At 42.4% G+C, this 25,809-nt stretch overlaps 1 protein-coding gene across 1 annotated transcript in view; it reads right to left on the reverse strand.

The window, feature by feature from the left end:
* The window catches only part of LOC138577272 (solute carrier family 12 member 2-like), a 953,949-nt gene that overhangs the window by 54,943 nt on the left and 873,197 nt on the right, over nucleotides 1-25,809 (reverse strand). The window contains exons 19-23 of the mRNA XM_069649614.1: nucleotides 23,169-23,248; nucleotides 20,337-20,456; nucleotides 19,484-19,543; nucleotides 16,982-17,110; nucleotides 14,386-14,497 (exon numbers count right to left, since the gene is read on the reverse strand). Coding sequence (XP_069505715.1) covers nucleotides 14,386-14,497; nucleotides 16,982-17,110; nucleotides 19,484-19,543; nucleotides 20,337-20,456; nucleotides 23,169-23,248 — 501 coding nt within the window. The remainder of the gene's footprint in view (nucleotides 1-14,385; nucleotides 14,498-16,981; nucleotides 17,111-19,483; nucleotides 19,544-20,336; nucleotides 20,457-23,168; nucleotides 23,249-25,809) is intronic.

The following is a 25,809-nucleotide window of genomic DNA, read 5'->3' on the forward strand; positions in this document are numbered from 1 at the left end:
TTCTGTCAGTCACATCCAAAGCTTCTTTGTTCACCCACCACTTAAAGATGTTGCTCCATTGGTGAGTCTTTGGGCCGATGGAGATTATTTTTGATTTTTTCACATTTATTTCCAAATTATTGGACGTAAGATAGCCTTGTAGAGCTGTCAATAATCTTTGAAGCCCAATTTCTGTGGAATCCAAAAGTACAACATTGTCGGCATAAATTACCCAACTTGGGGGATGACCATTAGCCTTTGGAGGAAAAGTCTTCAGATGTTTTAGTGCTGCTGGAAGATCTGAAATTAAGAGTTTAAACAACAGCGCTGCCAATGGGCAACCCTGTTTCACCCCTTTTTTTGTTTTTATTTCATCTGTTACATCTCCTTGTGTATTTAGACGTACACAGATCGAGGTATTCGAATACAGTACCATTAGTGGGAGCATCAGATTGTCAGGACAGCCCCAGGCTTTCAGTTTGTCACATAAGATCTGATGATCAATACTGTTAAAAGCCTGTTTTAGGTCTACAAAGGCAAGAAATAGTTGCTTCTTGCGGTTTAGGGCTTTTAATTTTACCATGTTAAGAAGTATCATATTCAGCTCTACTCCAACTCCCTTCATGAAACCAGTTTGCCTCTCATCAACTATATTAGCGCCATCTGCTCAAATTGAAAGGTTTTTATGCAGAAAGGTGGCAAATACCTTACTCATGGTGTCGAGAAGGGCTATGAGGCGATAATTTACAGGATCGTCACGATTTCCCTTTTTAAACACTGGCACGACCACCGCGCTTCTCCAAGACTCTGGGATCACTTGTGTGGAGGCAATTCGATTGAATAGAGCTTTGATGAAAGTAGCCCAATTTGACTTATTTTGTTTTAACATCATATTTGATATGTCGTCTGGGCCAGCAGCCCTCGAGTACTTTAGACATTGAATAGCTTTTTCAATGTCCTCTTCGGACTCACGTACTCTCAAACTTGTATTTGCAGACATATATTCTGTTCTTTCTACTTCTCCATGGTTATCAAAAACCGCTGAATAATGCTTTACCCAGCTGTCTGCATTCACCCCATTTGACATTGCAAAAGCTTGTTTTAAGTTTCCGGTGTTTATTATTTCCCAAATATGTCTAGTGTCTTTTTGGGAAATCAAACACAACATAGTTTCAGCTTGATCTTGTTCGCAAATTGTATTGAAAGATTTTACCCAATTATGATATTGTTGACGTCGCTTTTTTATCAAGTTTTTTTTGGTGACTTCTTGGGATTTATTTAAGACTCGCAAGACATTTTATAATAATTTCTTTGCCTCTCCTACAGCTATACTAAATGGATGTTTGTTTTCTGCGTGCCATTTATCCGAAGTCTGTTCAATCCACTATTGATGCTTAATGATGTATTGTATCTTGTGGGAACTGTGTCTTGCACACATTCCCAAGATAACAATAGTGTGTCATGATCGCTTTTTGATGTCTTCAGAGTTGTTAACTCAGCAATGTGACATTGTAGATTTCTTGAGGCCCAGATATAGTCCAACGTCTTTTTGCTTGACCCCCAATACCAAGTATCGGCGGCTGGAATGTCTCCCCTTGTGCAGCCGTTCAACATTTCACAATGGGCCTCATTACGACCCTGGCGGTAAGGGGTTAACGCCAGCGTTAGCTGCGCCGACCCCTTACCGCCAACTACGAGGTCCCTTAGCGCCATGGCGCTTTTAACACCTGCTTTTAGCAGGTGTTAGAATCCATGGCGCTAAGGGACCATGGAGTTAATTACGCCACCGTAATTTACGGTGGCGTAATTAACGCCTTCCCCACTCCCATTATGCCCTATGGGGCAAAAATGGGAATGGGGAAGGGTAAATGGGGATTGGGGACTTACCGCCCCGCCGACCTCGGAATGGGGCGGTAAGTCCGCCAACCACCATGGCGTAAACGTAGTTTACGCCATGGTGGTAAAGTCAAGGCCCAGGCGGTAACTTACCGCCTGGGTCGTAATGAGGCCCAATGTCTTAAGGTGAATTCATATTCCCATTGACAACTCCTATCAGACCATTGGGAGGGGACACTGTGTTCTTTTAACATTATCCGCTCTTTCAAGTTGTCAAACCATGAGAAATTTAAATCACCACACACTAAGATGAAAGGCTCATCAAAGGATAAAAGGCAACTGTCAATTTGTGCAGTTATTGATGAAATGTATTTTGCCTGAGCAATCATGGCTGGATTCGAGTATGTCTTTATTATCATTAAGTGTTTTTGCTTATGAGAGGCGCTGTAATTACTTTGCAGAATGGTCACTTGCACAAATAAGTTCAGGTTTGTTGAACTAATCACTTCCCAATTACAAGAGTGCTTAATCATTGTAATTAAGCCAGAATAAGGACGACCAAATAGATTTTTCCCAGCAGCATTTAGATGGATCGAATAGCCGTCACAAATAGGTGTCTCTCGCAGCCAAGTTTCCTGCAGACAGATTATAAAGTTCATAACATTCAGTGGACAGTCGTCTTGGAACAGATGCACAAATCCTCTTGTGTTCCATGAGGTCAGTAAATGGGTCGGACCAGCAAACCCATTTTTTTGCTAATTGTTGTTCTTTTGCTGGTTCATTTTTTGACGAACACTGCTTTGAAAAGTGTCATTCTGCTGATTTACTGCCACCGATTCAGAATTTTCTTTGAAGTGTTTCCATAAGTCTGCTCTTTTTTGTTCTTTGGCAGAAACATCTTGTTGGCGCTTGTGGGTTGTGTCCTGAGGTTTCATCAACTCATCATGCGGGGTTAGGTCAAATCCGAAGAATATCAAATTTTCTTTTGCTTCCATTAAAGGCTTTGCGAAAAACTGATTTCATATGTAATATTAACCAGTTTGTTCAACTTTCAGATTTGTATTCGACAATTGCAATGTTGTCAGATCTGATGGTACGCAATGCAGGGATGCTATGCAATAACTTCATAACATTTGACCTGTTTAAGTTGACCTCATTTTTTCCTCAAGAATGTTTTCCAGCTCAAGTTTCCACAGGCCATTTTTCACTGCTGCTTACCGTGACCTGCCGACCTCAGTAGATCGATGTTTATGTTTTTGTTGTTGAGCTATTGTTTGTTTAGGATTTAATTTGGAGACGATGTTTCCTACTTTTTGGCTTTCATTTCTTTTTGATTGACTTCCCATTCATTCAAGGCAGAGCTAGCTCTGATTTCTGGATTGAAGCCATTTTTGCACAAGATTTCTTGACGCTCGCCGTGTCCTGCTATCTTACATTTCCCTGAATTGGACGATTTTGCATGCGATTCCTGATTACTGCCAACAGAATCGCTTTCGGCTTCTACTGTATCTTCCTCTTCATCTAGGGAATATATTGAAAGATTACACAAATCAATTGAGGAGTCGGAACTCACTTCGTCAGAGGTGTCTGGTTCTTCTCGCGCTCTTTTTAGGGGCTTAGCATTCAATAAATTCACAGTGGTTTCATTTGCAGATGTACATTTCACTGTTGAATTGTCAGGTACATTACCACTCCTGACGAATAAGTCCAACCGTGGAGGCGTGGTCAAATTCCGAATGAATTTCTTTGCTTCATTTGAACATACTCGTTTTAGAGGTGGACGTCTCGTGGCATTTTTCAACAGTTTAAATTTTTTCCTCAAGGTTTCGCCACGTTTTTGACTGCCGTGATGATCGATTTTGCGGCACCAGTGAAAATTCCGAATGAAACTTTGTTTGCTGCAGTTAGACTTTCAGAGATATGAGGAGTTACTTTCTCAGAAATAGGCGCCAGCTGACCCTTCACTTTCTGGCCTCCCTGATTTAAGCTTACTGCTTTTTCCTTTGTAATCGAGACTGCTTCGATTCCTGGAATAGCTGTTGGAATTTCAACCAACGACATTGGTACACTCTGATTAATGATTTTATAACTCTGTTTCATCTTATTTATAACTTCACTTTCTGGAACATTTAAGACACTTTCATCAAGTTTATCCTTGCATACGTGACAAGTCTGATTTTCAGTTCCCTTTTGTTTTGTATTTTGTACTTCGTCAGCCACCATAGTTATTCTTTTGTCATTACAAACACACCTTTGTGCAAAAGAGCAACAAGTTGATCTTGTAGAAACATTATTTTATCCACTTAGTGCATTCTATCACTGCTTCGCTAAGATCAGATTTTACGTGTTGTTCACATTTTGTTATTTCATTAAAGCGTGATTGCCATTGTTGTGAAGATGCAGTTTCATCGTCAAGTCTTTGGGAAAGATGTTCAGTGAATTTTTCAAGGGCTAACAACTTATTATTTGCTGTAACCAATAAAGACCCTTGATCTCGCACAGCGTTGTTCAGAGACTCATAACTTCAAAAAGGGTCAAAGTGCAATTGACGTTGCTGCTAACACGTTGTTGTGGATCTGCAATCCAGCAGCTATTGATATATTCCCTGTGTTATTTGAATCATTTTCCAATTGCCCTTTAGAAGCAGGCAGTTCTACACGCAGACGAGGGATTTTATTAACAGCATCATTGTGTACTTTTCCCAACAAGCGCCAGTTTTCGTTTTCTTCGTTTTGACTGCCATTTGTCAGATCTAGATTTGCACATGCTACAGATGGGGTCTGCCCATTCCTCTGTGGTGTACTTCTGTTTGAAATATGAGTCTCTTGTTTTGTAGCACTGTCTTTTAGTCTTTTTTCATGCGTGTTTACATGTTTATGTATGAAGCTGGCGTTAAGTCGCTCACGCATTGTTAAGAAATCAGCTTTCAGCCGTTCAGTTAAGCGAGCTGTTGATGATTTGTTGGTAACAGCCTTTTCTTGGTTTAAACTACAATCATTTTTTGCGTGGTGTACTCTTTATCGACACTACCTCTGAGGGCAAAAAAGAATGGGTTTGTTTCCCAGTTTGTGTTGTGCTCTTCGCCAACAAGAGAAGACGGCTGATTGATCCGCGGACTGAAACTTCATTTTTTTTTCACATAACACTCTTGAAGCATTTATTTCATCTGCAACGCTATGCGCCGATGATTCTTGTTCGGCCGACACATCATCAAGAGGAAGTCGCATTTCCAGCAGGTCAGAATCCGTGATGTTAAAGTCAAACAGAACATCACGGGTATCCAAGTAAACTGAAGAAAGGGAGGGGGTCTACACGCCTTCGGCATTGTGACTGAAATGCCCGATGTTTCAACTCCTTCGTGTTCGGGAGGAGAGAAACGGGGGCGTGTAACACCACCCTCGACCTCTGAATGACTCAACACACAATGGCTTAAGGCGGCCACAGCCAACGCCGCCAATGAAGAACCATCGTATGCATCAACTACTGCCGTTACAATGGTCATAGGACCGGTCACTAGTTCGCAAGGCATCGCCAGCTGTGCGCTCACCTTTTGATGAGCGTCCTTGTTGAGTAGATGTCGATATTGTAGAGATCTATTCCGCGTTTGTGATAAAGTTTATTTGATATACTTGTAGCAAAAGCTTTGTATAACATTTCATATAAAACAGTAAAATACATTCATAATGTAAGCTACAAAAGATAAAAACTTCATTATCAGCAGTTTAAAAACAATCCACACTTTACACAAAGGGTTTATGTTAAACAGTTGAAAATCTCTGTAATATGGAGATAAAATCGAACGCTGAAATATATTAGGTTAATGTGATTGCCTTGTAAACATTGCAGCCATAGACAAGGAATTTCTAGCACCGTAGCCGCATTGTTGTATGATTTAAAATATTTCATACAAAGGCAATTCAGGCTTTCACAGACTACAATCAGATGGTATAAGGTCTCCTCCAGCAAATGTCCACATAGTCTACAATATTTGTGATTATAGACTGTCTTATTCATCCATCTTGAAGGTGATAGAGCTATGGATACATTAAATTTGAGCAAGAGGTATACTCGAAATATATTCGGATATGCAAGTATATATTGTGGAATAAATTTACGGGCCCTTCTATGATGACAATACTCAGTGGCTGAAGTCAAGGTTTCTAGGTGAAGGATGTTTAGCAGGAAAGCAGTTGCATTTAATTTTCGTTTGAGCCATAGTTTGATGTTACCTGAGACATAAATACTGCTTCCTTCATATAGCCAATGATTATGATAACATTTCAAAAGACCAATTGTTCCCCACGGTGTGGTGGAATCTAAACTTAAGAAGGCCTTCATGTATGGGGAAATGATTGTGTCAGTAACCACAGTAGTCACCTGCTGGAAGAGCATTATACATTGGGATAGATAAACGTTCCAAATGCCTTTTATATTGAACTCTAAATATAGGTATTCAATACTTATACATTGCGGTAACCGAAACAGATGCCTGAGTAGTTTGGCTTCAAATCTAATAAGAGCTGTTTTAAAATTGTGACCCCATATGGCTATTGTATAGGACAATATGGCTGTTATTTTCAATTTATAAATAGAAAGAACAGCTGATGCACTGAAGCCGTTATTGCGACCAATAAAAGCACTTAGTTAATTGACCGAGACCTCACACTTCAATTTTGCCTCAGCCCAATGGGAGTTCCAATTAAGCTTGTCATCAACTAAGACGCCTAAGTACTTATAAGAGGAGACTTGCTCCAGTTGGACGTCGGCCAAAGACCAATGTAGACGCTTAGGCCTTAGTTTCTTTGTGAAGACCATGATTTTGCTTTTGGATATATTAATAGTTAGGCCATTGTCAGATGCATATTTGGCGAGTGCATTTAGCATATTTTGCAGGCCAGATGGAGTATAGTCAAGGAGTAAGAGGTCATTGGCATATGCAAGTCATCCCAGGGCTATATTTTTAATTTTGATGGGATTAGCAGTATGTAAATTAAAAGATGCAATCATATCAGCCAGATATAGATTAAAAAGAGTCGCCGCTACCATACAGCCCTGTTTAACACCACGATTAGTGGGCATAGATTTAGATAATTTTCCTAACGCGTTTAAGTGAATAGAAACTGAAGTATCAGCGTGAAGCAGCATCAACATCGGAAGCAATCCACTTGGAATTCCCCAATCGACTGGTTTGTACCATAGATGATTCCTACATACCGTATCGAAAGCGGCGGAAAAACCGATGAAAGCACAGTAAACATCCAAGTTCCGCCGCACCCAAGAATGTTCAATTGCTGAGCTTAATATGAGCAGGTTGTGTAGGGTACTAGATTTGGATCGGAAACCAATCTGATTGGGAGGAAGAATCTTGTGTTTATCAATCCAAGCGTTAAGTTCGTGAAGTAACACTTTGGAGAAAACCTTGGATGTCGAATCTAGCATTGCCAGCATTCTAAAGTTTGCAGGGATATCCCATGCTCCCTTTTTGTGTACGGTGAGTATATTGCTAGCTTTTCAGGATTTAGGTAAGTTACCATGGATGCCTATATGGCCAAATAATATATGCAAAGCAGCGCCCCATAGTGGTGGATTACTTTTTAATATCATATTAGATATCCCATCAGGGCCAGCAGCACGAGATGATTTTAAATTTTCAATAATGGCAATAACATCTAGGATTGAGGCCTTGCATTCCCAACGAGAGTTGGGAATCGGCAAAGCCATGGCGACAGTCTCAGTGCTGCCTAGAGTCAGGGCTATATGATCGGCCCAAGATTGCTCGTAGATACAATTTATTGACAAATCTCTTGTTTTTAGCTAATAGGTGCCATATTGCATTGCCGTCACCTAGTAGGGATAGACAAGCTATTTTTTTGCCAGTTTTAACTCAAGTTCTTTTTGTGACTTTTTTTTAGAACTCGAATTTGTTCTGTGATAGATAGGCCATTTGACACTTGTGTGTTAGAATGGACTAACTTTTTAATATTAAGGCGTAGGTTCCTTTTTGCGATTTGAATGACATTATCATTATCTTTGCATATAGATCGCACAAGGTTGACTCGCTCGATAACTGATTAGTATGAGCGTTGCTCTAATGCGGAGCTTTGGATGTTAGCCATAGTTTCTGAATAGGGCTCAATTAATTTCTCATCGGACTCCAGTGGAGACGAGTAACGATGTATAAAGGAAGGTAGTAATAGTTGAGCCTTAGAGTTTGCTTGAGCTATATTATGACGTTTCTTCACTATACGGTTCTGGCCTTCATTCAAGAGAATCTGCCCGTTTTTATCATGCAATGGCAGTGTATCAATAGTGTGCTTGACATCTATAAGGAGACATAGAGGCAGATGGTCACTCTCCTCGCGACACACAACTCCCATATCTCTAATCAATGGGAGGCCAAGAGTGTTCGAGAAGATGTAGTCAATAGTGGCTGCAGAAGAACCTTCTATACGCATCGGACCCAAGTAGGGATCACTCATTGTGGAACCATTTAGGCGGGTTATGTTGTGAGATTGCAGTAGTCTATGCCACTTTTTACCTTGTGTATTTGAATCTTGATTTATGGGGTTAGAGTTCTGTCCACCATTTACCATTTGCACAAGTGGAAAGATTTCACCTATTTTTGTGTTGAAATCACCGACAATCCAAATCGGAAAGTCGTGAGAATAGTATTTTAATGCAGCATCGATAACTTTCAGATTTTTTAAGATCAGAGACATTTTAGGCGGATCATAGATATTAAATAAAATGATGGTAGTATCCCTATACATGATCTTAGATATTAAGATGTTTGGGGTTGACATGGATAGTTTTTCTATCGTCCATGGACTCACTACTGATATAAGCAAACCACCTTTCGGGCGACCCAGGAGACCTTTGATTGCCACTTCATGAATTGTGTTACGGTTATCAATTTGGAGCTCAGATGTAAGCCATGTCTCCTGAAGAGCGACTATTTGGAACATCCCAAAGTTGCATATAAGTCCATTGACGTCGAACATATGTTTATGTCCTTGTGTATTCCAAGAACAGAGGAATTAAAAATATGTAGGTCATTTTCTTGTCCCAGTGAAGTGGTCCCTGAAGGACAATGGCAGCCATTGCCAGTAGCCCTCAGGGATGGCCCCAAGTGACAAGGGATCCTCAGAAATCGGATTTGCAGGTAGTTGCTTTTGGGTCACATTTGGACAAGTGGGTTTGGGTCCTCTTGTTAGAATCGCCGAAGCGGGATGACGTTGCTTGGTTGTCTGAGCAACGTCAGGGCGCATTTTATTCTTAGGGCGCTTGTTTATTGGAATCACGACGGATTGAGCGATATAGCCAAGATTAAGCAGGTGTTCCTCAAAGCCGAGAACATAGGTTAGAGTAGCATCGTGTTTAAAACACACATTTGATGTATAGTGATTCTCAAGCTCGATTTGGTCGACGAGATGAATGTCATTGGATGTTATGACATGAAGGGGAACTAACTCATGGAATAGTTTCAAGATTGACGATCTATTCAAAGGAGCCTGTAATTGAACCGCAGCAGTTTGAGTGAGTTGAAGAGCAGCCATCTGTGAAGGATGCATGGAATTATCTTAATGTAAATTAGATGTTAGGTCGGAAGCATCTTTCTTTCCCTTGGTGGCTATGACCCACTCTTGAGGTAGGGTCATCTGCCGTTCTACCGGTGGAAGCACTACAACAGGAGTTGGCATTTTTTTATGTTTGTTTTAGTTTGCTTTATTTTCCCTTCTTTTGCGGCTACATCCAACTCCTTATGAGAATTTGGTGCTAGTTTCGTAGACTGGGGAGAATTGATAATGGTCACAACCGGATCAACATGAGTGACCTTGTGAGTAAACAGGGTATTAAATGTGCTTCGCTGATTTGTATGTGTTTTACATTTTTGACCCTTTATTTGTAGGTTTGTTTCGATACATAAATGCCTGGAAGACGCGATTGGATTTCCTGTAGTTATGCTGGGGCAATAGTACACCTGGAGTAGACTTTTTTTTAGTAAGGCTAGAGTTACAAGGCGTAAGGAATGGTTTAGCCATACACTGAGTACCACAGGTTCTTCTCGGGCTTGCATGTAAGAGCAAAGATTGGATATCGATTTTGGATTCCAATAGGGAACATTTGTCAAGCAGGCTAGTGAGAAGATTTTCTAACGCATCAAATTTCTCATCTGAGTTCATGCTTGTATCTAGCTCCCCGTTATGGATACCTGGCCCTCAATCAGTAATCACACTTTTTGTGAGGGGGTCTTCAGCGGGTTTGGATGATGTGCCAATCGATTCAAATTTGAATAGCGGCAAGGTGTTCATTATGGGATCACTAGAAGGCTGTAGTTTAATTGTAGAAATGTCTGGATTCGGTCTGACCTGTTAGTGAAGAACTGGCATAGTTGGAGGTTTGGTTGGAGGCGTGAAGAAAGCTGGAGTAACAAGAGGTTCTCCAATTGTTATTTCTAAGTCTTCGCCTAGGTATTGCAATTCCATTTCTTCAAGTTTTGATGCAGCTAAGTCAATAGAACATGAGGGGGATTCGACTGTGGACACAGTGGGGACAGCATTGGTTTTCAACTCATGAATGTCTTGCGGGATGGGATTAACGTGTACAACAGACATGGCTAGGTTTGGATTTTGATCTTTAAATAATTTAGGAAAAGTAACTTCTAGTAGTTCTGGGACATGGGTGTGATTATGGGCATTAGAGCCACCCAGTATATCGTTTAACAGCTTCGAGCTTACACAACCCAAATCACCAGAAATTTCAGTAATCAATTCATCGGCAATTTCAGAACAAAGGTTGTTGGAAACAGATAGAGACAAATGTGCCGAATGTGTTGTTTGTTCATCAATCATCTTTAAAGCATTTTTAGCAAAATAGGCAGTTATATGGTTTTCCTGGATTGGAACACGTGAGATGACCTTAGGAATGCATATACGTCTATTCCTCAGTGTTTTATGCATTTGTAGTTCCTGTGCATGGTTGGTCATGATGCCAGAATTGAATAACTAAGAAACGTGTTGCTAGTACTGATATATGAGGTAGTCAAGCAGTGTCAAGTAAGCAATCCGAACAAAAAAAGACAAGAAAAGCTTAAAGGGCAATTTAGAAGACAGCAGTCACAATTAAAAGAAAACAAGGGACCATTAGTACAGATGTACCTTTAAGATAATATTAAATAAGCTATGAACAGTCTTGGTACCAGACAGATTAACTATTAGGCTGGCGATAGCGGTATGCCACAGTATATAAGTGTTTGAAAGATATACAAGCTGCTAACTGTACATACAACTGTTTCAAAAGTTATGCAACTATATATTTTTTTTGATTAAATAAAACAATTGGCAAGGCGGTGGTGCGACCAACCTGCACCAGCCTACGCAAATTGTCGTTGAGAGGTTGTTGTGATTTCCTTATGGCCTTAAGTGGCAGTATAACAATGTCGCATGTATAGCAATGTCACATAACAATAGTTGCAATAATAACAGAAATGGTCACACTAATCACATGGTGTCATCATATGCTGTATATTGATGGAAACCAAAATCGGAAACATAAAGACTTACTTCTCAGTGATGTGAATTAATGCAACTAGGTGGTGTTTCAATACAAACACTGGACGCTCATGCACATCAAACAGGCCCACGCAGACCAAGGGGGCAAGTGAGGGAAGTAAGTACGATTATTAACCTGGGCGCACAAGGAATAACGGGCTAGAACTTCCAATGCTTGTAGAGCGAGCGCCGTACAGGAATTAATCTACAGGCCTAAAATACTGCAAGAAGAAAAAACGCTCGAAGGACAAGGCAGCATTCAAAAAAGGAAAGGGGGTTTTCAGAGGGCAGCCGGCAGCTCGGCTGCTCGCAGCCGAACAGCCAAACATCTACTTCGGTGCTACTTCTGGAGAGCGCGCGCCGGAGCGCGCAGGGCTCTACTTTTGTAGCGCCAAAGGGGGCGTGGCCTCACCTAATAAAATAATAAAAATAACAGTATATTTAGGGACTATAATATACTGTAGTAATGTAAAAATATATTAGCATTGACAATAATGCCTAGAAGTGAAAGTCCAATTGTCCAAAGTAACATGGAAGTGATGTTGAAGGCGGCAGATTCGTACCACGTTGGGGATCCTCTCAGAGCTCCACAGCCAAACAGCTACTTCTGTGCTACTTCCGGAGCGCGCGCGCCAGAGCGCGCGGGGCTCTTCTTTTGTAGCGGAAAAGGGGGCGTGGCCTCACCACGTTGGGGATCCTCTCAGAGCTCCACAGCCAAACAGCTACTTCGGTGCTACTTCCGGAGCGCGCAGGGCTCTACATTTGTAGCGGCAAAGGGGGCGTGGCCTCACCACGTTGGGGATCCTCTCAGAGCTCCACAGCCAAACAGCTACTTCGGTGCTACTTCCGGAGCGTTTGTGGGCCCATTGCACACGCTTCATTACCGTTCGGCTTCCTGTGGCGGACTGTGGAAGACTGAACTCAGCGCGGGAAGTCGGATTTTAAAGGCAGTCTTTCAAATTAAAGCAACAGGCACCAATTTTGACTCTTAGCTCGTAGATCGTGGCTGCAGCTCCTCTCAAGACGCACACCAAACAGGGACTGGGGCAGACTGAACTCTGCTCCGAACTCTGCACTGCGCTCCACGTGAGAAGTCAGATTTTAAAGTCAGTCTTTGAAATTAAAGCAACAGGCACCAATTTTGACTCGTAGCTCGTGGCTGCAGGTCCTCTCAAGACACACACCAAACAGGGACTGGGGCAGACTGAACTCTGCTCCGAACTCCGCACTACGCTCCACGCAGGAAGTCGGATTTTAAAGTCAGTCTTTGAAATTAAAGCAACAGGCACCAATTTTGACTCATAGCTCGTGGCTGCAGTTCCTTTCAAGACACACACCAAACAGGGACTGGGGCAGACTGAACTCTGCTCCGAATTCCGCGTAGTTATTTATTTATTTATTTATTTATTTATATGCAGGAAGAGCAAAAGAACATACAATAGATTAATCCGATTTGACTGGAAGCAGTGAGCTTCTTACAAGGGGGTGAGTATGAGGAACATTCTGACCAGGTTGTGGAGGAGAGTAAATGGAACAGCCACCGTAGCAATACAAAAGTGGACATACATAGTTTAAGTACCACCAACATTGGACATTTTTAAGTGCAGGTAGGCAGTACGGCCAGCTGTGTTTGTGGTGTCAACATGATGGGTGACGTGCTAGAGTGGAGGCCGAGGAAACTATTCCAAGCAGGTAAACTATTTCTTAAAGCAGGTATTGTACATACATTCTTTATTTATTTATTTTAATTTTTGGAACGCGCCAACATGCCCGTAGGCCTCAGGGCGCACACAAAGACAAGACATAGACAGACAAGCACAAGAAGCAGTAGAGGAGGACAGAGTCAATGAGTTATTCGAGGTTGAAGAAGTGAGTTTTTATGGCGCATTTGAATACAGTATAGCTCTGGATCTGACGTATCCAGGCTGGTAGTGTATTCCAAAGAAGGGGGCCCTGTGCATCAAGAGTGGTGCCTCAAAATTTGGGGTGTTTGAGGACAACAGGGGTAGATGAGCGAAGATTTCTCTCGTTAGGCTTGGCACTAATACGGGCCGACAGGTGTGTTGGACTGCTGAGACTAGGGCATTTGTGGGTTGTGGTAAGCACCTTGTGTGTTATACGATGTTTGACCAGAAGCCAATGAAGTCTTTTCCTAAATGTGGAGATGTGTGCTGGACGAGACTGGTTGAAGATATTGCGCACCGCGTTGTTCTGAGCCACTTGTAAAGATTGGATGTTAGAGGCAGTAGTGCCGGCTAGAAGACTATTGCAATAGTCTAATCTAGAATTAATCAGTGCCGTGGACAAGAGGGCACAGTTCTCTTCCGAGATGAATGGGCGAATATAACCTATTCGCTTGTTTATGAGGCCGCAGCTAGACTTAATGCTGGAAACATGGGACTTCATGGAAAGTTCTTCATCCAGGACAACTCCTAAGGTCTTGACTTTCTTCTGGACGGGGATAATATTATCTGCGATAGGGAAACTGGCATAGTTGGTATCTAATTTAGTCTGAATAGTTTTAGATGACACAATAAGGAGTTCTTTTTTTTGTCATTGAGAGCAAGGGAGCAAGAGCAAGATTCTGCAATCCTATTAGATATCGCATATCTTTTGAGATTTAAATGCCTCCTTTCTCACCGTGATTTCCACAACTGTGAAGGGGGGTCATCAAAAGTGTTTAAGTAGGAGGGGGCTGCTATATTTTTCTACTATGATCCTCCTAAAGTAGGCAAACAGCAGCAAACATAATCTGAGATAGTAAATACCTGAACACATCTGTTTGGGTAAATGCACAACATAAGCAGACAGAGAAAAAAAAAATCAGCCCCAATACTTTTTTGAGGTTTGATAATATCCCTATTTGTCACAAATTCCACTTGATATGGACCTGACTGTCATAGCCATCGCACATATTTCAGAGCAGGAAGCCTATAAAAGCACACTATTAACACCAATCTAACAAATTAGATCTTCAAGCACCAAGGTCTTCTCGGATACTGCTTCAGCAGGGACTTACGTGCGCTTGCTGTCATCGATGGTGTTGACTTTACCACCCGTAAACACCCGGATTTTGCAGTCCTTCCACTGCTTCTTTGTGGTGAGCAAGTAGGGAATGAGAAGGGTTAATCCTTCAGAGAGAATGGGGAAAATGGAGAGCACGGTCAAACAAATTCATAACTTGGAAACAAAGTAAATATGACATCCTGGCAACAATAACTATCAGTTCTGGATATTATCACCTTTCCAGATCTGCTGCTATCTGAACATAACAGGGATCACTTGGTAGCAAATGCTAGTGGCATGCAGAGGACCCCCAATATTTGTACTTATGTGCTGTTGGGTCCCTTGCATGCAATAACAAACTTGTACAAGATGAAGGGGTATAGGGAAGAGTAAAAGCGGGTATGCTTCTGTTTACTCTTCAGTTTTCTTCTCGTGTTTTGTGAAGAAATTACTGCATGCAAATTATGTTTTTCAGGTGGCAATTATTACTCCAAAGCATAACTTAGACTACAGTTGAAGTCACCTCTTAGCAAGAGTATGAATATTTTGTTCCATGACATGGGTTGGTACCCCAATTGGGGGGACGAGTATGCTAACATGAGATATTCCTTAAGGAATCGCATAGATCGTTAGGACTGGAATGAAAATATACACCATCGAGAGTCATTAAGAAATTATACATGTATTCCTGACATCCTGTATATGTTTAAAAAAGTCCAGCCTTATTTGAATATATGTCCCTCTCGCCACCTTAGAAGGCTTATCCTCCTACTTCATATTAACCATATACTGATATTGAGTGTAGTGGGTGCAGCACTCTCTGTCCCTGTACAAGATCGATTTTGCGGTATCTGCCATAACAAAGATCTACCGGAAACAGCAACACATGTTTTGACTGAGCGCTCTTGTTTGGGGAAGGTGTACATCTTACATTTAGGCAAATGTGTCCACCATCTAGATACCATCAAGCATCCTTCATTTTGGAAACAATCTATTAATACTAACAATAAGGGTCTTCACATTGCACTGTACAGAATTTGGAAGGAGGTTGAAAGGTGTATATCAGCTACGGAATAGGAATTGATATACCCTCTGTGTGGACATTGATAATAGGCTGAGAAATGCTTTTACTTTATGGCTGTAGCCATTCTATATGAGTATAAATGCTGGTTGGGGCATTGTAATTGACGTCATATTTAAGTTATGATCCTGGTCCTCAAATTTCAAGCCCCTTGGTGACCTAGGCATTTTCTAAAACTGCACTAACCTCAACATTGATTATGACGATTTCTCCTAATGTGGAACAGTGATAGATGGTATAGTACCTTATTGCACCTTGAATGCATGTTAGGTCCAAGGAATTATCCATATAATGTGCTGCTATCTGGGGGTGATAAATGGCTTATTGGCAGGGTAATGTTAAGATATAAGAGCGGGGAATGGAACGCAAGGAAACTTAATAGGAGAAAGAGATCTCTCCTCTATGGCTTTCCTGTTTCCCCCAATGTAGGTACGAGTAGCTATACTGATGGTGACGATGATTTTAAATTGATATGGCTGATTCTCTCTCTTTAATCATGCATTTTTACATTTAAGTGTCTAGGGATATGAATTATGTATTTTTAAATTTGGACTATCTTAGTTAACGCACTGGTGTAAGGAAGAGGAATAATGAATTAATATTTTATAAATTGATGATGAATATGACCTTGAAGTAAAGAGCAGAGTAATGTAATGTACTGTAATGTAATGGTGCTACTTTATCTTTATGCCCAATGTATGGACTACATCTTTGATTTTTTTATGTGTCAAGTTTTATGCTAAAACTAAATCACACTAAATTAATTAAATAAATACATACATTATTAATCCATGCCTACGGAATTGGCCTGCTCTGAGCATGTGCTAAATCGAGGCAGATTCCATAGAAACCGTTCGTTGTATGCCTGCATGAAAATCTTATGCAGGTCCAAAGTGAAGTGCACTGACAAGGCGGAGGCAGTCGGCACAGTAAAACTCTTATCTCTACTCTGTGCCTCTCCTCAGCCTTGTAAGTGCTGGAAATGGTGGGCTCCATTTCCTGCTTGCTCCTTGCTACATGTGGATATTAGTGTGCTCATGGAAAGTCATACTGCCATGTTAGTATCTATTTCCCTCTGCATCAGCTATTCAGTTTCATTTTTATGGGATTAAGCGCAGTCCAGTTTGTGCCATTATTTGCTAGATACATTTTGTCTTTTAAACTTTGTAGAGGAACATTTGTTGAAAAACATAAAGCATAGCTTGGGCTCTAAAGGAAAGGGGGGCATTCAAGCAAGACAGGAGGTGACTTCCTAACTTGGCTTCAAAACCACACCTGGCACATGCAAAACCCATTTTAGACTGGGGGATAAACACATTTTGATGTTGAACTATAATTTCTATGGTTGTAATATCAAAACTAATACCCCAAACTCTCGCTAATAAAGCTAGTTTGGACACTCTCTCCTGCCTCTTCAGTCCATATGAAACAACTTTCAAGGCTTTCCCTGGAAAACAATTATCAGTGCACAAGGTCGGCATAGGTCGTGGCCCTTCTCTATCTATTGTGAACTCTACAAGTATCTCACCTCCGTCATCAAAGAGCCACCAGACATCAATCGTGCCTTTGCCCTGCTTCTTCTGAAATTGAGAGGTGACTTCTAGCTTGATCTTGTGGCCAGCTGAGGTAACAGATTCACTGGGGCTGGAATACTTTGCTGCAAAGAAAGATACCCAAGACCAGGGTAAAAAAAAAATCACAAGATCGCCCACCAACACCCACTCGATTATAGATCATCTCACTGCATCCACGATAAATAGAAACAGTGACATTGTTTTCAACATGGCTAAATGGGAAGCCTTCATAAGAGGAACTGTACTTCCAGTGGAGGTAGGGGTTCATGTGTGTGCTGTTGTGTGAAGAGGATGCACTCATGATTCCTCCAATGCACAACAAATTGGTAGGCATCATTCAACACTTGCTGGCAATGAAGGTGTTTGGAGTAGGGTTGGATCCTGGTATCCATGGAAACAAATGAAAGGAAGAGACCTCTTTTAGGTTGTCCGAAATATTCGAAAGATAAACCACCACAGACAAAGGCTTTCACCAGTTGTTAATGCACAGAAGGCAGCAGACATCACTAGCAAAGAGAGCTGATTTGGCAGAGCTCCATCTCTCTACCAAATGTGGCCTCCCCGGCCACAAAGACGGTTAAGCTACTGTGTGGAGGAGCACCGATATGGCAAAGACTGTGACTGCATTATGATCCCCAGTAAAGGATACAAGTGGGTCTGGGTGATCAGGATGCATGGAACGAATTGTAAGTCTGCCATCTGGGGGTACAAAAGGTGAGTCCCTGGGCAGAGGATTGAATGTCTCAGGATTTAGACACATGATCCCAACACAACATTTTGGAAGGCAATGACAGGTTTATAGGAACCTCGTTCAAGCTCCAAAGATTTTAACGCTTTGTTAAGAGGTAAGGACACACATAACGAGTGCTCTGCGGATAATTAACAGGGTTCTTGGTAGCGACCTCCCAGCTCACTCCATTCAGCTAACCAACTTCCCTAGAACCTGGAATCCCTGCCCACTCGAGAGCACCCAGGGGTTCCAGGTTCTATATGCTGGAACCCCCCGCTTCATTAACAGCAACTATATACACAGTGAAACATGCATCACAACATTGATGATAAGAACATATATACAAGAAAAGTGAGCAAAACATCAAGCTATGCACTCTTAACAACGCAGATGTGGTTGTAAACACCCACACCCAGGAAAGGTGTCTGGCCATCTTTCCAGGTGATGGTTGGCATGGAGCATGAGCAGAAACAGGACATAATGAAATTTAGTGCACGGCAAAGGTTATTGTTAGTGCACCAAACGCACCAATTGGTGCTTTTGTGAGACTTACGAAACGGTAACCCTGCACACGCTGTTGTGCATCCCTCACACCACTGTTCGCTCATTGGGTTTCTTTTTTCAGGCCACCATGGAAAGGGAGAAGGGACTAAATGTTCCATGGCAGCTATTTTCTTGTTTACTTTTTTCTATTTACTTGAATGGTCGCCATGGAAGGAGACAAGGGGCTACGTGTAGTCTCTTCTCCCCTTCCATGGCAGCCTTTTTCTTTGCTTACAATAGCCACCACAGAAAGAGAAAACAGACTGCGTTTTCCAGTTCGCGCCAGCCATTTCTTTACTTTTGTTTTTGTCAGCTTGTGAAACGCAACTTGTCTCGCAGCCAAAAAACACACATCAGTACCCCGGTCTAATGGGCCAGGGTACTAATGTCAATAAACCCCTCGCTGGTGGCCATTACTCTATAAGGCCTGAAGAAGGTTGCTAATAGAGTATTGCCCAGTCTGCAGCTCAGATGCACAGGGTCCAAAACAGTCCATGTTAAAGATAGCTGGGGTTGTACCAACCAAAACAATTGTTTGAAGCAGGAGAATTCACCAAGCTTTGACTTTAGTATTATTATTATTATTATTAGGGTAGTTACTGAGCGCGGACCTAGCTTCAGGAAGCAGCAGCACACTTTACAATTATAGGGAAGAAGACAGTGAGGGAAGCAGAGAAAAACGGAGCCGGGAGCAAACAGGGAAGGGGGGCGGGCAATTGGCAACATGGGGGAAGACAGTGTGACTTCAAATAAACATTCAGACTCCCACTGATTTAGGGAATGTTCTTACAAGGTTATTATTGGGTTGTGCGGGTCAATTATATTATCGTAGTTGGATTACATATAATTTGGTTTAATATTGTTTTGAAGGTGCATGTTAATGATCAAGGATGCATTCCATTTCATCTTCAAAGAATGAGTAGCATATTTGCATAGTGTTGACCTTTAGATTAGTGACACAAACCCAATGGCCTAATAAACACTATATCACTATAATCACTTACATATAACACTATCATGATTTCCAAAGGAACGTAAGTAACATTTCTATGGCCTTAATTTAACTTCCACATTCCTGCGCACAATCAATGATCCTGCCTAATGGAAGATGGCAAACACATAAAGTGAGAGTCAATATCCATGGCCTTTCCTTAACCTTTCCTTAACCGTGGAAGCACCTTACCTTTGCACAGCAGTGGCTTTGATAAACAAATCTTCTTAAGCTTGTCTTTTTCTGCTGTATCTATGGATAAAAAACGATATTAAAATTCTTACAACTAAAACGACCACTGCATGATCGTGCACTGCCTTAGGGTAAGGCGGGGTTCCGAAACAATTCTCATCCCTTTGCCTGAGGCACTCAGTGAACCTGAAGGGACCTTTCCAGTTGCAACACTATTATTCACTACAGAGGACTACACAGACATGCACACACACCACAAACACATACATGCAGACACACACACATGCAGGCATGCAGACTCACACATGCAAACACACATACACATGCACGTACACTCTCTCACACACACACATGCAGGCATGTAGACTCGTGCATGCACACACATGCAGACTCAAACACACACATGCAGGCATGCAGACTCACATGCACACACACACACATACATGCAGACACACACACATGCAGGCATGCAGACTCACACACATTCAGGCATGCATACTCACACATGCACACACACACATGAAGACGCACACACATGCAGGCATGCAGACTTGCACATGCACACACATGCATGCAGACACACACACAAGCAGGCATGCAGAATCACACATGCACACACACTGATGCATGCAGACTCACACATGCACACACACTCTGGGCACTCAGAGCTGGACAGGCTGCAAAGAACTGAATAATGTGTGATCAACTATTGCAAATGTACAATAGTGACACAAATGATCTGTTTTTAAATAAAGAAATTAAATTAAGTTTAAGTTGAGAATTATAGTGACTGTTAAAATGACAATACTGACAACACCAGCTCTGTCAATGATGGCACCAAGCAGGTGCATACCTTTGAGGGTCTGTGACTTTGACTTGGGGTCAGGAGCTTGTGTTGCTGCTGAATGTGGACCCATGTCAACTTCCTTGATGTCTTTTGTGCTTATCTTTCTGGATGGGTGTATCGCCTCTTCTGAAAAAATGCATGAGAAGAGTAAAGACTGCTGTATTGAATGATTTCGATGGCAACTGGGAATCACTACAGCATCAAACAGTCATATTGTCATTACTTCCGGTGCATTCACGTAAGTTAGGTTAACTAGCATCCCCTTTAGCTTTGCTAGAGCCTTAAATCAAAGAATTGGCAGAAGCAGCACTTATTTAAGCTCCTTGTTGCCAGGCAGAAAGGTGCAGCCACCACCCTCGTTCTCATTCATTCCACTAATGACAGCGCAGAGGTGGTAATGTGCATCCTCAATATCTGTTGGTGCCGACAGCATAGGCTTTCCTCTTCAGCTGCCTTAGCAGAGATCTCCTACTCATGCAAAGTGTCCTAGAGCTTAATTACAAACACATGGTGTCCGTATAGGACACGTAGAAAGACAACAGATAAATGGCCCTATTTATGGACATTCCATGTAATAATCAGATTGGTGGCCCCAATAGAATGTGTGATCAAAGGCCTATAGTGGGCGGCCAGTTTCCATGCATGCATGTCCTTTTCCTTTGGAGGCTCTACACACAATGCATAGTTTCTTAAATCTAAGTTTGTTCCACTGAGATACAATATCATGGCTTCCAACATGAAGTGCAAGGAGGCTGCAGGAGCAAAGGAGAAGGAGAGAGCCAGAACACTACAGCTGTAATGTCAGAACAGCAGCTGCATAGTGCAATGAGAAACATTGAAATGCGAGCAGAGGGTCATACCAGGGAGCAAGCGGGCCATCAGAACCCCAGAAACAAAAAACTTAACCAGAGGCAGTTGAGCGCAGGCATGGATCTGAAGCTGGCATTTGGTGTGTTTTCGCCAATCACCTTCGAAGAAACGGCTCATAACTAACATCGGTCAGCATCTGCAATATTTTAACGTTGATTGGTGAAGACCACCTCACATTCCAATATTGGTGCTAATAAGTGCCTAATGGATAGAAAAGTCAAAGGGCAACTTACCCTTGATAGTATTTTCATAGTTCAATTAATCGGCCAAACATTATTCATGTGAGTGGCAAGAGTGGCAGTGAATGACCGATGGCATGAATATGAAAGGAACATACAAGTTATGCAAGTTCTCTGGCTGCCCTCATCCTTCAGAAGCTGATTTTAGTACAAAAAGACACAGGGGCCGATTCATGGAAATGTGCGCAGAAATCCCATAAGAGACAAGCGCAGAGAAGGACACTGTGTGAGCCTGCAAACAGAATGAAAAATGTGCGCCCTGTGTATTCATGGAATTTACAGCGCAAAGTAACCGTAATCGCAAGTCGCGGCCAGAACACCCCCGACACGCCCAAACGCAAAGCATAAACAGCCAGAACAGCTACCTTTGCATGCTCCCCCGGGCGCAAGTAAATGCACCCTTCAAGCCATGTGTGCGGTCCCCCGCAAGTGAGCCTGCTCCTTGGGGACCTTGCACAGGGCCCCCCATAACTGTATCTGGCACCCCGACAACCTGCATATAAATAATCGTAACTCAGTAAATACTTGGGAAATCTGTGTGCAAAGCCCCGGTAAACCGTTCCTGCACCCCGCTAAACTGCGTGCGCGCACCCATAAGTTAGATTGGAACCCTGGTTATGTACATGCACCCCTATATCCGACATGCAACCCCACCTCCGTGCTGCAGAACCTACGCGCAAGGGTACTTATGCCTGCCTTCGGGTGGCAGATAGTATAAAGGACTTGCATGGCCATTTCCTGGCCGAGAGATTGCACAATCAAATACATGAATACGTCTTGTGCCGTGCAATTGTGGGCGAATGCCTTCATGCCGTCCCTCGGAATGCACATTTTTGAGCAAGTTCTTCCCCGTTTTTGGTGTTCCTGCCCCTTCCCAGCCCTCTGCGCAAGCCACACCCATGTTCTGCGTGGAGTCTCGTGCAAGGCTCTTGACAGCTCGCAGAGACGTGCCGAGCCTACGCGTACTCCACGCAAGTTCAGGAAAAGTACAGTGCAGTCGATTCCATGAATTGACAAACGCAGATTTGCATGCAGTTTGGCACGCAAGTGCCATATTTTCCAGGCAAATAATACCATGAATCGGGCCTTTTGTTGTTAAAAATGGGGGAGGCAAACTCTCTGCTAATTTTGACTATTCATGCCATTTTGTAGTGGAGCGGAGCATACAAAGGAAAATCGGCTCTGTTTAATGCTCTGCTCCTCGCAGGAAAAAGGCCAGAGTGTCTTCCCATTACTCATTTTAATGCAGGAGCTTGATTGACTCGACAAGGATTCTGACTGCTGTTTATAGATGGAAAAAAACACACGTGCAGATTCCTTGTAATTCTGTGTGACATGCATGTACCTGGGCACCAGCATTACAGCTTCTTTTTTGGATGTGATGTAAAAAAAAAACATGGGAAACTGGCACTGCCCTGAGTCCTGCCCCTTTTTTGCACCGCAACAAGAAAAGTAACAATCTGACAGAAAGAGCTACAGACATATAAGCGGTCGCAGACACGGTCCTCTTCTCGGTATTACACTCAATTTAAAATGATGCCCTTATTTGTGATTAAGTGTTAAACGTGGATTTGATGATTAGGAAATATGTTAAAAAAAACCTCAGTTTTGTATTTGATTGCTTAGAGTTTTATTTAGTTGTATGCACATTTAAAATCTGATAAAAGCAATGATGAGGGTCTGTAATAGGAATATCTTTCATAAACTGATGACACTAGGGGTCACGTACCATGTGTCTCGCTTTGTGTCACATCAAGTCCCTCTCGGATTCTTACAATGACGATTCCATAGTGAAAGTCGAAAGCATCGCTGCAAATTATAAAATATATGTTAACACAGTGTAAAATAAAGTGCAAACATGATTTTAGCTAAAACGTGTTCACCAAATGTGGAATGCAACGGATCCTACCAGCTCAGGAAACTCATGCTAAATTTGGTCAACTTTCATCAACGTTTTCACGCCAAACATCTTTGCTGAAAAACTCATTTTTTGCATTACGATTTTCATATAGCCCGTTTTCCGTTTATCACCCACTCATCGCCAACTAAAAATCGCTAATTTGACTATGCGTATGAGTGTACACAACAATCAGCCGAGGTGGAGGATAGCTCAGGGGCAACGTGCTCGCCTTGGAAGCAAGATGAGATGGAGCAACGCAGGTTCAATCCCCGCGTCCGTGCTTAGAAACCTCTCGGCATTAATCGCCTTATAAATAACCTATCATATCATACAATGAAAATTAAGCGTGATTATATATTACTCCTTTCAGCTGTGGAAAGACTAACTCTAATTATTAGCTCTTTGGCCACAGCATCTGGTTTTCAAATAAGTTCTCTAATGTACAGGAAGTGCTTTAAATCAGCCTGTCCTCGTTATGCCCATGTTCTGTATATCTCAATTTTAAATATATATTTTCATTTTATACGTTATATTTTATTAATTAAATTTGTAAACGTTAATTTGAACTAAAACAAAGATTATTATTATATCTCAATTACATAGTATACAGATAATGCTTCCTTTTTTGCAAGCTGGTCCGATGAAGACAGTAAGGTACGTGAATGCCTGCCCTTATACAGTTAGTTTCATAACAACCACAACTAAGAGAAACAAAATAGAAAAGAGAGGAATTATTATCTGCCACTGGATGGCGCAATTCCTACTGAAAATAATTCCGAATTCTCATTTGAGCATAAATACAACATAAGGCTATTGGTGAGAGCTGTGCGAGGCAGCTTCGTTATCTGTCTGCAGTCAGCTGCGTGCTTCTCTACCGTGTTACTGAAAGTCAACATTCACGGCCTTGAGCACAGGCTGTTTGCCCTACTTTGTAAGGGCTTGCTGGCAGATGCATACAGTGAGGTACTTTCTTTACTGTCATCATAATTATTGACAGTCACCCTATGCAAAGTATAGCTCTGCTGCCTCAAACGTTATTTTCATGTACCGCGTATAACCAGAGTGCACGCTCTTCTGTTTGCAGTCGCACTGAGAGCTGCGTCACATGAGGGCTAGCTCAGATTGTACTGCCAATAGTAGCTCTGCTGTCTAAAGCCTTCATGGCACTGCATAATCCGAGGGACATGCAAAGCATGGCTCTCCTGTCTGAAGCATTACTCCCATCTACTGCACAGAACCAGAGTGGCAACTGTTTTGTTTGAAGTCGCACTGAAAGCGGTGTTACATGAGGGCTACGTCAGCTTTTACAGACAAGGATAGCTCTGCTGTCCAAGGCCTTCCTGGTAGCTTCACACAATACGAGGACGCTTTTTCCTGTCAACCTACCTGCTGACAGGTGTCTCATCTAAGGCATTGCTCTACTTCTGAATGACCTGAATGAGAGCACCTCTGCCAAGACCTTACAGCAAGATGACGTATTCAAACTAACCGATGCCCCACCTCTCATGCATTCTGCCTTCAGGACCACACTATGGAATTTGTAAATGTATAACTACTGGCCTCAGGCTGTCGGTGTAAACACATCGGGCCTCATAACTATTCCAGACCGGCAGAGTACGACTCTGTGGGCGGGTGCTGTCCCGCGCGCCCGTGTCAGACCTTGCAGGCAGAACGGCACCCGCCCACAGAGTTTCATGGAAGTACCAGCACCGTTTTTAACGGTGCTGGTGCTTCCGTGGTCCCCATTCCCATGGGGCCCCATGGGAATGGAGACTTACAAAATTACCGGCGCCTGACTTCCCGGCCGCCGGGGTCGGAATACCCTGGTGTTACCGGGAAGTCAGGCGCCGGTAATTCATTACGGGGCCGGCGACAACCTGCTGGTTTTACCAGCACGGTAAACGTCAGACCCGTAATGAGGCCCATCATCTATGTCCACCACTCCAGGGCCCCTAGAATATGTTCTCCCTATTACACCTCCAAAACCTAGCATACGTCACACAATCAAGCAATACTCTAATGTAAAGGCACCTTACACTAGGACCAAATCTGCTCCCTGTTACTGCCTACTTTGTAAATCATTTCTGTTTGAATTATACCAGATCCTTCAATAAATAGAAATACAAATATAAAATGCCACGATGGGCAGATCTGCTGTGTAAAGCATCATATATGAGAGCTCTTCTGGTTGCAGTCTCCCTGAGAGCTCTTAACACATGTGCTTGCTCAGCCTTAACAGGCAAGGCCTCTCTGCTCAATAAAGACTAAGGGCCTGATTCATGGGGGCGTTTTCCTATGGGATTGCGCCATTTTAAATCACTTCCATGAATCAGGCCCTAAGTGTTCTTCTTTCTTTGAGAGGTAGCTCTGCCGCCCGAGATGTTGCTGGGGGCTGTGTAATAAGCATAACGTATGTTTGAGCTTCAGCGTTACTCCGTGATATGCATCTTGATTGGTAGCACTGCTGGAT

The sequence above is a fragment of the Ambystoma mexicanum genome, chromosome 1p (assembly GCF_040938575.1).
Source record: "Ambystoma mexicanum isolate Mex_15411 chromosome 1p, UKY_AmexF1_1, whole genome shotgun sequence".
Taxonomy (NCBI): Eukaryota; Metazoa; Chordata; class Amphibia; order Caudata; family Ambystomatidae; genus Ambystoma; species Ambystoma mexicanum.